Source organism: Oryzias latipes, chromosome 12 (genome assembly GCF_053564925.1).
Source record: "Oryzias latipes strain Hd-rR chromosome 12, Olatipes_Hd-rR_3.1".
In the NCBI taxonomy this organism is placed as follows: domain Eukaryota; kingdom Metazoa; phylum Chordata; class Actinopteri; order Beloniformes; family Adrianichthyidae; genus Oryzias; species Oryzias latipes.
Genome location: NC_136248.1, coordinates 29642560 through 29655770, shown reverse-complemented (window position 1 = coordinate 29655770; position 13211 = coordinate 29642560). Strand labels below are relative to the sequence as shown.

General features: G+C 43.6%; 2 protein-coding genes across 2 annotated transcripts; both read left to right on the top strand.

The window, feature by feature from the left end:
- The first annotated feature begins 7013 nt into the window (after positions 1-7013).
- LOC101167634 (proteinase-activated receptor 1-like) lies at positions 7014-9465 on the top strand. The gene is made up of 2 exons (XM_004074639.4): positions 7014-7328; positions 7830-9465. Exons 1-2 carry the CDS (start codon positions 7253-7255, stop codon positions 9074-9076), a joined length of 1323 nt encoding a protein of 440 aa, XP_004074687.1. The 5' UTR covers positions 7014-7252; the 3' UTR covers positions 9077-9465.
- Positions 9466-10990: 1525 nt separating this feature from the next.
- Positions 10991-13211, top strand: LOC101167884 (proteinase-activated receptor 2). Its single transcript, XM_004074640.5, has 2 exons — positions 10991-11247; positions 11919-13211. The coding sequence occupies exons 1-2, from the start codon at positions 11166-11168 to the stop codon at positions 12977-12979; spliced, it is 1143 nt and encodes a 380-aa protein (XP_004074688.1). The 5' UTR covers positions 10991-11165; the 3' UTR covers positions 12980-13211.

Genomic DNA, 13211 nt, shown 5'->3' with positions numbered 1-13211 from the left:
TCACCTCTTCCTGAGACACTTGGGTCCGTCTCCTTGACATGATCAAACCCAGCCCGGGTGAAATGGCTGGATCGCTCTTAATTAACGTTAACGTTATTAACAGAGAGCACCTTTTAGTACGTCTTACCATTAATCAGATCACCTAGCATTTGACCAGGAAATTGCAGCAGCGCGAGAAGTGGTGCGTCACCAAAACGAGGCGCGCGTGCCCCCCTTCCCCCGCTATACTGGCTTGATAGGAACTAAGACGTCAAACGTATGACAGCAGGCAAACTGGCATTAAAAACAAGTGGAGAAGGTTTTCAGAATGTTCCCTTTAATGCATTTCCTAGTGCTGTCCGAATGTGCAATTCCAAAATCGAGTGCCCTAGAAATTTCCCAGAAGTCTCTGCGAAAAACTAGTGTGCATCGATGGCGAATATCGACCACAATGCATTGCGTTTGAACAATTTTCGCAAAAAAAAAGTTTTTAAATGTATTTTTTAATAATCCATCAACATTTTTAACTTCAGAACACAGTGGATTCATAAATGATCGTCACAAAACGCCCACATCAATGAGATTTTGACTTCGTGAAATCGATGACGTCATCTTAGCCATTTAAAAAAAGTAGTGAGCATGGTGTCCGCATTGCTTTTAAAATCCAGGACACTACATAGTAGTAGGCTTAGGGGTTGGAATTCGGACACATAATGTTTTTTTTGACTTAGCTACAACACCTGACTGACGCATCACTGCCACCAAGTGGTGGGAGGCTGCATTCAGGTCCTGCGGTCCTCGCGGCCGACAGATTCAGAACAGATTTGTTTTGTGGCCCACAAGTTGGCGCTCACGATTGGGCCGCAGCCCCATGGTTAAAAATCCCCAGCATCACGTTGATCGCGTTAAGGGTTGAAGGAATATAAACACTAAAGCTAAAGCTGCGCTGTAACACTTTTAAAAATCTGAACACTTTTGTTTACTTCCACTTTTGTTTTATTTACATGAAAACGATTTTGGAAGAAGGTGCTACAATTGGGAAATCTTGTAGAAATTCTGTTTCCAGCTAATGATGTCCGGGCGCCATCTTGTCTGCAACCGGGTCCCCCTCAATTTTTTCAAAAATATTTGATTAATCCTTGTGACAATTCACAGGCAATTATTCCCAGGTTTAACATAGCCGATCCTGAACTGTCGTAAAAAATCGACTTTGTTTGATCCATAAAAGTCATGAAAAGAGCTGGAAACCCCGCTAGCATTGAGCTAGCTAGCATGCTAACAAAGGAGAACAATGGTGATAGTTTTTCAAACAACATCTTACTTTCTAACATCTTTTTTCACTAGCAGCTACTGGTGGAGCTCCTCATCTGACTGTGCTGGTGTCCTTTGGTTACATAAAGTACATGTCTGATCATTTAACATAGTAAAATATTTGAAAAACATGAAGGACTCACCCTTTGAAACTGGTCTGTTGATGTAAGACTCAGTGTTATTTGGTAGCCAATGAGCTTCTGGATGTCGGGGATGTCCCGCCTCCCCTCCCCTTGACTGACGTGTCGCTGTTTTTACGTGTCGACAGGTTTTAGAATCAAAATCACAAAAAGTAAAAGCGCAACTCAAAAAGACGATTTTAAAATAAAACTGCAACTCAATAACAGGATTTCAGAATGGCGAAAAAAACAAATCGGCAACTGAGAAATATGATTGTGCTTTGGGTTATAGCTTTTGGTTGCGAATTATAGGTTTTGGCTCTCAATTTATGCATTTTGATTAGCAGATTTGGGGTTTTGATTCGCAGTTTTACTGTTTTGATGCGCAATTCTTTAGGCGCTGAATTGACACCATAGTCGAGGCACAAAAAACCTAAAGTTGCATCTGCTTTCTAAATTTTTTCAATCAAAATGTTTCAACTAAAGGCTATGAGGGGATGCATGAATGTGAAAAACATGGTCTTTTTTTAGTTTATGAACCTTTTAACACAGCAGTCATGGGTGACACAAAATGAAACACGCACTTCAAACTACCTCAACTCTTCAACCGTTTACCCAATTTCCCTAATTAAAAGAAATTCTGAGGCAGAGAAAACCAGCTTTGCTGTGACATGCAAGACTATACTACTTTACTACTGTAACGTAGTTCAAAAAGTTATTTCGTTTGTAGCCAGCAACAGCTGATCTATGAAAGGGTTAACCACCCTAGAATGTTTCCCTTCATACATTTAATGAAGGATCGAGTCAATAAGCAGAACAAACTGTGGCATTCCTGTCATTTCCCACTTAAACAGCTAAACTGAATTGCAGGAGTAAGGCTTTTCAACACATAAAAACAAGCAGCGAACAACGAAATTGCCCTTCTTTTGTCTCTTTACTCAGGCAAAAACAACAGGAATTGAACTTGGTGGTGACGTGAATCCCCACCTTATCTCCCACATTCTGCATCCTGCCTCCTCCGCTGTGCAGCAGGAGGCAGATGTTATTTTAGGAACAGGCAGGCCTGAAAGCAACAGGAGCACATACCAAGTCCAGCTGCATATTTTCTCACAAACTTCAATAAACTACAAGTATTTTGAAGCGGGAGGACAAATTCAAGTGTTGTGAAGTGGTCCCATAAAATCATGAGCCTGCCGGATATGAAGTTTTACTCTCTGATTCCACATGAAACTCATCAGATCTTTAGCGTCTTCCTGTTCTCCGTTAGGTTTCACACAGACAAAATGTATTGTCTTTAGCTGTGGCAGACAGTGTTTTCAGCAGAAAAGCACTTCCTTCAAAAAGACAAGTCACCATGATTTTGCAGGGAAGAACAGCTCAACCATCAGTATCAAAAGCCAAAACCTCCTTTCCACACAACCGTTCTTCTCCAGTCTTCAGACTTTAGAGGCAAACAAACAAATAAAAAAGTAACATTAAAAGATTTCAATATAAAAAACGATGGTTTATAGACAAAACGTGTAGAAATAAATGCTAACTTTGCGGTAAAAGGACAGAGATAAAAAGAATGTGAACCAGATCCTAAATGTGGTAACTACGGGAGACATGGATCATTAGCTAAACACGACCACGCTGAAAGAGAACAGTACAGCTGAGCAATTTGGAACTGAGGAATCCACAGGTCAAACTGCAAAAGCATCATGTGCCCCAAGTAACTGAAAGACCAAATACTAAACTACTCCAGTAAGTTCAGTTTGAGAGTCTCATCTAGCCAACTGGCATCTACCTGGCACCGACTAGAAGGGAACATGCTGGCTAAAGGAGCTGAAACAGGATGCAAAGGTAAGTAAGGTAAGTCTGGAATAAAGTAACCAGCTGTCCGAGCCTTCAAGGGTGACTTAAAGGTAAGAACAACTTCTGTACCAGGACCCAGGTGGATTCAAAGGCTGAATCCAAATTCCTCCCCTACCTCTCTGGCTCCTCCCCTATTGCTCCAATTGTAGGGGCATTTGGAGCTGTACTGGTGTCCAAACTTGTTTTTTTTAAAGGAGGGATCCGTGGTGACTTAGGGCTGGAAGTCCCTCCGTCAATAGGGTGCCCCATATGACGCGGAGGAGAAACACATTTCTTCACGTGAGTGAGCTCTGAAGCCCAGACGTCTACATTTAAACGTAAGTAATGACTTGCGTTATATCTTAGCATGACTTTTTAAAATTATAAAACCAATGTCGATATGTATTATAGAAGCTCTGGTAGCTACGCTCTATGATAGATGACCAGCGAGGCGGCGACTATTCATGATGTCATCAAGTGGTAGTAATGTCCGAATTTAAAGACACTATTTTTCCATATTTTACACTTGGAGGGCTAAATGTAGGGGTAGGGAGAAGCCATAAGGGTAGGGGATGTATTTGAATTTGGCCAAATTTACAGATCATTGGTTCCAAAGAAAGGAACGGTTACAGTGAATTCCCCTTTGGGAGAGGAGCCAATCCCCTCAATGTTTGAAAACCCAGCCGAGCACCTTTAGCATGTCTTAAAATGAAATCTGAACGACCAGAACTCGATCAAGGCAAGTAGTTCTGATCTAGACTCTGAATCTGAAAGACTCAAGACATGGGTAAACCTGCATGGAATCCTTCCAGGAATCTTCTGGACTCTGCTCATCTAAGAGGTTCCGCTGACTGTGGTTGAAGGGCTCAAGAAAAGAGTCAATCGCTTTCTTGGTGCTTCCCTGCCTAAGTAGAATCTGCTGTATGGAAGCACAAACAACCTCAGGCTACCTCTCAACTTGGTCAAGAAGGAGTTCATCGTGTCACAACCAAACAAACACCCGGAGTACCTTAGATCTACCAATGCCAGAATGAAAGGGAGAGGAACTGTGGTGAAGACCGGTAAGAAGTGGAGGGCACCGGATGCACTCCAGCAAGCAGAAACTGAGCGTAAGGCTATCGCCGAGTCGCTCAAGGAGAACCATGACTTGGGAGAAAACCATCAACCTGGTTTATCATATCAAAGATGCAACAACTGATGATAAATATTTAAATATGTGTCAAGTTTTTTTTGTTCATGATAAAATAATTTCATGTTTTAATGTAGTTTTGCAGTAGATTTTTCATATGTTTGTGTTAAAGAGGAGAGAAACGAACATGTTTGCCTGGGAAGATCAGATCAGTCTGGCAGTCTGTGAGCACGGACAAAGAGTCTCGGGGGATAAAGGGCTCATAAATAAACAAGTCAGACTGCCCCCACCCTAAAATGCCTCATCAGGGTGAGAAACATGTGCTTTCCTCTCACAAAGAAAAAGAACATTTCTATTTAGTCATAGCATTTCTGAACTATTTTTTTTTATCTGATCCACTCCTCTTTCTACCAGGAGCTCCACAAGTACTGTACTGTGAAAACACAATTTATCTTAAAAAGAAATGTTGTTAACATTTGGATAAACCAATTTACCTAGCCCCTATTCAAATAATGGAAAGTAAATATAGACATTCGACATATGGTAGATACATTTGCCTGTGTACTGTATACATCATGTCTTCAAAGAAGAGAGAGAAATGGGCTTGTTGTTAAAAAAAGTAGCAAAAAAGTCAAAACAGGAAACATTAGCGCTAGTGAATCATCAAAAAACAAAAAAACAAATATGAAGTATTTATCTCTTCTTGTCTGAACATGAAGCTGTCTGTAGACTAAGAATTATGCATTTAAAAGAAAGGTCCAGCAAACCTCTTATGTTTTGTTCATACCGGCCTGGGCAATGCACATACAAGCAATCACTTCCAATGTAAAGTCTATGTAAACAGACATATGTGCATGTTTCAGGCTTCAGGGTTCAAAACTTTCGCGTTTGTGTGACTCTTCTGGCTTGTGCAAAACGTGTGTCAAAAGTAAAACCAGTTGACCTTTGACCAATCGGGCACTTGGATTTGGTAGTGACGTATGGATGGTGTCCCTTTTAATCAATGGAAATACCAAACGTTTGAAAATTGATCATAGGGGAGAAATTAATAATTGCGGTTTGTGTTTCGGCTGGAAATATATGACACCAACTCTTTCATATATTGAAATATAGCAGTGAAAGGAAAAGCCTGGAACAAGATTCACTAGATTTGCACCACTCCAACATTTCGCATCAAGCCTCCTCCAACTGTGATTACATGCAATAGTATCGAGTAGCAACAGTCCAGCCACATATGACCACATGTGACCCAATGTGATTTACGTATGTACTTCTTCCTCTTTCGGCTTCTCCCATCAGGGGTCGCCACAGCGAACGAGTCGCATGGTAAATTTGGCAATGTTTTTACGCCGGATGCCCTTCCTGACGCAACCTTCTCAAACCGGGCTTGGAACCGGCAGAGGTAGAGAAGGGAACAGGGAGCAGCCTGGAGTCGAACCCGGGTTTCACGGACGGAAGGCGCCGCAAACCAGCACGAGCTAAACTGGCTCCCTGATTTACGTATGTACAGCGCAGGGATATTGAGAATCAGGCAGTTTGGACAGCTAAGGGGTCCTGAAATGAGATGTTTTAGTGTGTGGGCACTAGGGGGAGTTCAGATGGAGTAAAGGAAAAAGGCAAACGTTTGATGGTCAAAGTCGTAAGGTCCGAGCAAAGATTGTAAACGAAGAAAGGTTAAAGATATTTCACAAACTCGTGTACGCCTGAATTATCATCATTCAAGAGGGTGCAACATCAGTATGAACACCATGTGCTAATAGCGTGTTCAAGAACCCACTTTGAGCGCGTTCTTGAACGCACATCACATGCCCGGTGTGTATGTCGCATTAGTTTGCCACAGGAACAGAGCAAGTCAGGGAGCAAATGGAGTGGTAAGTGGTTAAAAAAAACAATTTGAAGAATCCAGTTTAAGAAATTAAAAATCAACTGAGAATCTGTAGTTTGAAGATTGTAAACAAAGACTGTTGCTTTAATGCACCGTTTTCTGAGACCAAAACTCATGAGATGGATGCCTATCTAATCTAAAATTTCCTTCCTGTTTTAGCCATTACTTCATTTATTCGCCGATGTAACGACTGGAATGATCTAAAGACGGGGTGCCCAATCCTAGGCCTCGAGGGCCGGGTGTCCTACATGTCTTCCAACCAACCTGCCATTGAAGCTCCTTATTGGCTAAACACACCAGATCCAGGTTATCAGCAGCGGATAAAGCAGGATTTGTGGAAAACAAGCAGGAAGCCGGCCCTCGAGGCCTGGATTTGGGGACCCCTGATCTAAAGGCTAGACTCATCCAAGTTCACAGCCGTAAAAATCCGGCCTATGCGTTGGACGAATGACCCCGCCGAGGTCGCCCAGGAAGGCCATTGAGGGATGCACCCCTGGAATTTGGACACACCACTAGATTCGGACTGGACTACAACATAGTGCACTGTACAATGAGTAGTGAAGGAATTCAGACATAGCTCTGTTTTATCACACAGAAACACTTCCATCATTGACTTGTCAGGTTATCTTTAAATTATCAGATGAAATAAATTGTTTACATCTCCCCCCAATGAAAGAGAATACTGTCAGTCAAAATAACTTTTTTGTTTCTGTTTAGTCTCATCTGGCTGTTTTACGTGCGGATAATGTCCTGTGACGGGAACACTGACCTCAGAGGAAAGGCATCTGCGGAGGCTGAAGCTGATTGGTGAGGGCGGCCGTTCTGGCCGGCGAGTCTTTGGGCGGAACCAAACCCGCGCACATTGAGAGGCTGACGGCTGTGGTGCAGCGGCAGCAGCGGGGGAAGAAGCCTGGAGAGAGGACACGCAGGGGCGAACACCTTCGTCTGATTCCCGGGTTTCTTTCACACTCCAAGCGGACTTTTTCCACCGGCGGAATGTTCTCGACGTCTTGGAAATGTTTGCTGCTACTGCTGGTTTGCGGCTGCGCAACGTCGCGTGCGCTAAAAAACGGTACGAAAAATGTTTGGTTTTTTCTGTCGTAAAATGTGTCGCGTTTTTATTTGTCTCTACGCATTGCTTAAACATTAATAAAAATAAAATCTAAAACATTGGCCTGGAAACAATTCTTTTAGCAATAACGTTTGAATAAAATTAAACTTTATTTTTAAAACATTACTGATACAAAGTGATTTACATAACTTTATTTAACTTAAAAACAAAACAAAAACCTTCACAAAATCTTAAATCATAATTTGTTATTAATTAGTTTGTTTTTTAATTTTCAATTTGATTTTTTTAATGGTTTTTAGCTTGAAGATTTTTGTTTATTATTTTCCTGCATGGTTAAAATGTTTAGGGTTTTTTTTATGATCGTATTATATATTTAGAAAGTTGGAACTATAGAAATGTAAAAGTAATTAGTGTGCCATACATCCTGAATTAAATCGGAACACATTCATTTATCATCAGTGTCTTGGTTTATGCTGACGCTTTAGTGTTTTCTCTCTTCAGGCTCCAGTCCGAGGACTTTTGTCGTCTTTCGAGATCCCGTCACAGATGAACCCATAGACGTTAACGTAATTATTGGACTAGAAACAAGCAAATCCAGTCCCTCCAGCAGGAATCAAACTGTAAGGGCCACACAATACCGGCTGAGCCTGTCAGAAGACGCTCAGCTGTTCCTCACCGGCTCCGTCTCCACGATCCTCATCCCTTCTTTCTACACGCTGGTGTGCTGCATCAGCGTGCCCATAAACATCTTGGCGGTTCTGGCTTTCGCTCGGGGGATCCGGCCCAAAAAGCCGGCGGCTATCTACATGCTGAACCTGGCCGCCACAGATCTGCTTTTTGCCCTCCTGCTCCCCTTTAAGATCTCCTACCACTTTGAAGGCAACAACTGGAGATTTGGTGAGATCATGTGCCGCGGGGTGACGGCGGCTTTCTACTGGAACATGTACTGCTCCGTCCTGCTGATTGCATGCATCAGCGTAGACCGGCTTCTCGCTGTGGTCTACCCCATCGACTCCCTGAGTTGGAGGAGGCCTCAAAACTCTGTCAAAGCCTGCATAAGCATGTGGATCTTATCCTTGGCTGGCTCAATCCCTCTGGTGATCTCCAAGCAGACCTTTGACCTCCCAGACCTGAACATCACCACCTGTCACGATGTCCAGGGTTCAGAAAGCATGGCGTGGCTCAGGCTGTATTTCATCATCCTCTGCTGTGCCCTCTTCTTCCTCCCTCTGCTGGTCACGGTGGTGTCCTACTTTCGGGTGGTTTGGAGCCTGAGCAGCGTTCCCGGGGGCATTCCAGGAAACTCTCGCAGGAGAAGCCGAGCGGTGGTGATGGTTCTGGTGGTGCTGGTGATCTTCCTGCTGTGCTTCATGCCCACAAACTGCCTGCTGCTGGCTCACTACCTGCTGTTTGACAGGGAACTGGAGAAGGACCGGGACACTCCGGATGGATCCTACGGACTGTACCTGCTCTTTATGTGCTTGGGAAGTCTGAACTGCGTCCTGGATCCACTCGTCTACTACTTTGGGTCGTCGCAGTGCCAGAGGCAACTCTCGGGCCTGCTGACGTGCGAGAAGATCAAGGACAGGCGCGCCATCTCCCACTCCAGCTCGGATTCGTGTAGATCCAGCAAAAGAGCCATTCTCAAATCTAGCACCACAGAAAGCTCCAAGCTGAACTCTTCAATTGTGAAAACAGACATTCGGGAGGAAGGTCTCAACAGCCAGTACAGGAAGCTGCTGGTGTGACCAATGAGTTATTTTTTACCCTTTAAAAAAAACTGACAGCGATTTTATGAAGCGATTGCATGGGCCCCCTTCAGCGGATGCTTTTATTCCACGACAAAGACAAGCAACTATTCTGAGCTCATGACACTAAATGAAGTAAAGGCTAAAGCAGGAAGGACATTTAGATTAGAAAGGCGTGCATCACAGGCTTCTGGCTTTGCTCTCCATCTGAGTTTTTGCTAAATATGATGTTAGTTAAAGGAAGGAAACTGCTCCCCTTTTTGCAGATAAGCCGGCCTTCGAATTTAGCACTTATATTACCAAGGGAAGGCTCTCTGTAAATGCCTATTTCTTATTTTTTTATTTTATATTTTTGCAGTTTTACCTTTTAATAAATGCTTTCTACTCTCTGTGTGATTTATTTTATTTTTCATTGTCTTCAACTAAACAGGATTATTCTGCAGCTTCAGCATTTCCACCCATAGTTTGAGTGGAGCTGTGGAACAAATGAACTGCAGCAGCTGCACAGTTGGATTTAAAAAAACGTACTTACTGAGGGGGTCGTTTTTGATCAACTGTTCACATTTATTGTTCTCTCTAAAGTTGGAGTGCATGGTGGTGCCGTGGTTAGCGCAAAGAAATACTCAGAAATTCAATTTTAAGCTTACTTTTCTTTATATATGTCCTCCATCATCAGAGAACCGCCACAAGAATGTATGAAGAGAACAATTTTCATTAGAGTGGGTCTTTGAGGTGGAGAATTACCTCCTGCTTTTAGGATTCTGTATAGCCACAGTTAGTTCCACAGCCCAAAAAGTGCGACTCACTTATTTCACAGGGAAAAACTAAAGTTTAAATATTCTTTAAAAGGCCCTCCCTCTCTTCCACTTAAGAGCCCCTGGGGTCTTAATTCTGCCTTGATCTTACAGTGATTATCTAAAGTGTCATTTTGTGTGGTTGAGGCTGACTCATGTCGTTGATTTTATCAGACACTTTCTGTTTAAATGTTTTTCTATCTCAACACATCTGATTGTGGTTTGACCTGCATCTGTCCTGAGTTATTTAAGTCGGCCTAGTTGGGGTAATTTACAGTTTATCCAATTTTCACATATGACATAGTAGTTGGGACCTCTTAAAATCTTTTTTAAGGGTTTCCTTGTTACATATACATGACAAATTTATCAGAAATCAACCAAAAAAGAGGGAAATTCTTTTTTATTGGAACTCAAGGTGTGGCGGCTGAAACTGTTGGCCTGTCCTTTGCTTTTCAGCCCAGTAGGGGGCGGTAGAATACCGTTAAAGCAAAAACCAGAATCTTTTCTCCTCTGAAAGATAGATGTGCAAAAAAACTCACATGTTAAGCGCAGTAGAAATAACTTTTTTCCTCTTCATTATTTGATTCTGAAGTCTAAATAAACTGCATTAAAGCCCTTTTAAGGCCCACATGTAAAATTCTGTATCAGCAACAAGCTGGAATTTCTGGACAACTTACTGACTACCCTAAAAAACAGAGGTAAACCCACCAAATTCATTTATTTTTTCTTTATTACTTGATTTCCAGCAGGCTGACAGCTGAGCAAATGTTTACCCTTCAGTACCTCTATTGGGTCTCAAAGGCAAAAAAGAAGCTACACTCTTATCAAAACCACATTCAAAATAAGTCCAATTTAATCATTTACAGCTGTCAATACAACTCACACAAAAAACTGGAATTGTAATTCACTGTATTTCAGACTCAAAAAAACAGGAATCGTACCAGATATTGCAAAGATGTAAATTCACATTATTTGTGAAGAGTTGGAAGTTTATTTTATTTTTACTTTTTTTATAAATAAATAATCATTTTTCATTTTTCAGTCTTGCTTTGAGAAGTGAAATGCTGGGTGTTTTTAGGTCATTAGGCTTGCCGTACCTGCAATCTGCTGTTGCTCAATCATTCTCAAGAAAACCGACGCGAAAGTCACCACGCCCCCCTCGGGATTTGTGGCTGCAGCCGACTCACGCTCAGCTGACCGCATGACGTCACTCAGGTGCTCTGGGCGCGCGGGGGAAAGCAGCCGTTTTTTTAGGAGGAGCCGCGCCCTCCGTCGCTCAGTTTCTGTCCGCAGCCATGGGTGCCGGGTCGCGGTGGCTTCAGCTGCTTCTGCTGCTGTGCTGGACGCAGACGAGCCTGACGGGGAACAATGCCACCGGTAACGACGGTTTTCCTGCTTTCCGTTACATTCCTGCTTGCTTTGGATGGAGTTCGGAGCCGGTTGCCGCTTTGTTTGACTCCAAAACTCCGAGGCTCGCTTGTGTTTTGAGGCCATTCTTCCTCTCCTGAATGACATTGACTTCTCTGTTGTAGAGGTGATCAGGGATTCTGTTATATTTACATGCTTTTTATTTATGCATTTACTTGAATCCATGTATTATGATTGCATTCTGAACTATGTTTGCTTGGTGCAAAGTGAAATGTGCTTGCATTGCCAGATATCTGGGATTTCTGGTCTCTGTTTTCTCTTCTTTGCTGAGTTGTTTATGGAACAGAGACACCTGTGGCTTACAGACTAGACTTGCAGACGTCTGCTGTGGGAATATGTGCTTGCTTGACACAGGATCTATCTAATGACGTATTTTACGTGTTTCCATGTTGCTCTGCTGGATAATTTAAAAAAGCTGTCTGCTTTGAAAGCGTGACATTCTCCCCTTAGCTGCACATTAGATTTTTGGTGGCCTGAACCATCCGAACCTGCGAAGGCCACATGGGGCTGTAACTCTGTCCACAGCAGGCTTTAGGCCAGTCTGCAGTGGACAAACCAGAGCTTCGGGTCTTTCCTAGAGTCAACACGTTGTGTTCCTTTGTTTCTTGTGCTTTTAACAGAAACCAGAGGCCTCCCAGGAGTGGAAACAAATGCAGGTGTGATACTGGGACCCGTAGCCCTGGGGGTCCTGAAGAGCCGCCTGACCACAGTCTTCCTCCCGATCATCTACATCATCGTCTTTGCTGTGGCGCTGCCCACCAACGCCTTGGCGCTCTGGGTGTTCCTCTTCAGAATCAAGAGCAAGCACCCGTCTTCCATCTACATGGCCAACCTGGCCCTTGCCGACCTCATGTTTGTCGTCTGGATCCCGCTAAAAATTGCGTACCACTTCAACGGCAACAACTGGACCTTCGGCGATGGGTTCTGCGAGGTTCTGGTGGGGTTTTTCTACGCCAACATGTACGGCTCCATCGCCTTTATCGCCTGCATTAGTGCCCAGCGCTACTGGGCCGTGGTGGATCCTCTGTCGAAGCGCATGAGGAGCAACCGCATTGCCATTTTGGTGTCAACCGTCATCTGGGTGACGATCTGGCTCCTCACCATCCCCCTCTACATGTACGACCAGACGGTCTCCGTGATCGGCCTAAACATCCTCACCTGCCACGACGTCACCAAGCTCAGCCAAAGAAGTATAGCTGCGGGCTACTTTGTGACAATGGGATTGGTGGGGTTTGTGCTTCCCACTGTGGTGTGCGTCGTCTCCTACATCTTCATGCTCAAGGCTCTCAGGAACACCATGGCCGATCCGACCATCGCCAAGAAGCGCCAGAAGGCAGTGGTCTTGATCATCACCGTCCTGGTCATGTTCATCGTCTGCTTTGCCCCCAGTAACATCATGCTGCTGGTGCACTACACCCTCCTGCTGGGGGAGACGGAGAACACGCTGTACGGGTTCTACCTCACCACGCTGTGCCTGGCCAGTATGAACAGCTGCCTGGACCCTTTCATCTACTACTTCATCTCCGAGGACTTCAGGGAGCATGTGAAGAACACGTTCCTGTGCAGGAGCGAGAGGACAGTGGGCAGGATGAAAGTCTCCTTCAGTGCCATGAAGTACTCCAGGAGGAACAACACGTACACGTCTTCGGTCACCAAGAACACGCAGAGCTCTGAAATCTAGAAGACCCCCGGGCAGGTGCTTTCCGCTAATCCGACCTACATCTGCGACAAGGACTTTACTGAATTGATACATGTCGGTTTTTTTAACTTTTAGCAATATCGTGCTTTCATTTTTATTCTAATGTGTTTTTAAAGTTATTTTTTGAGATGAATGTACTTTTAACCCTGACAAGAAGCTGTGATACGTACCCTTTTAAACAAATGATGCAGAATAAACGTTTTTTTTTTTGAAA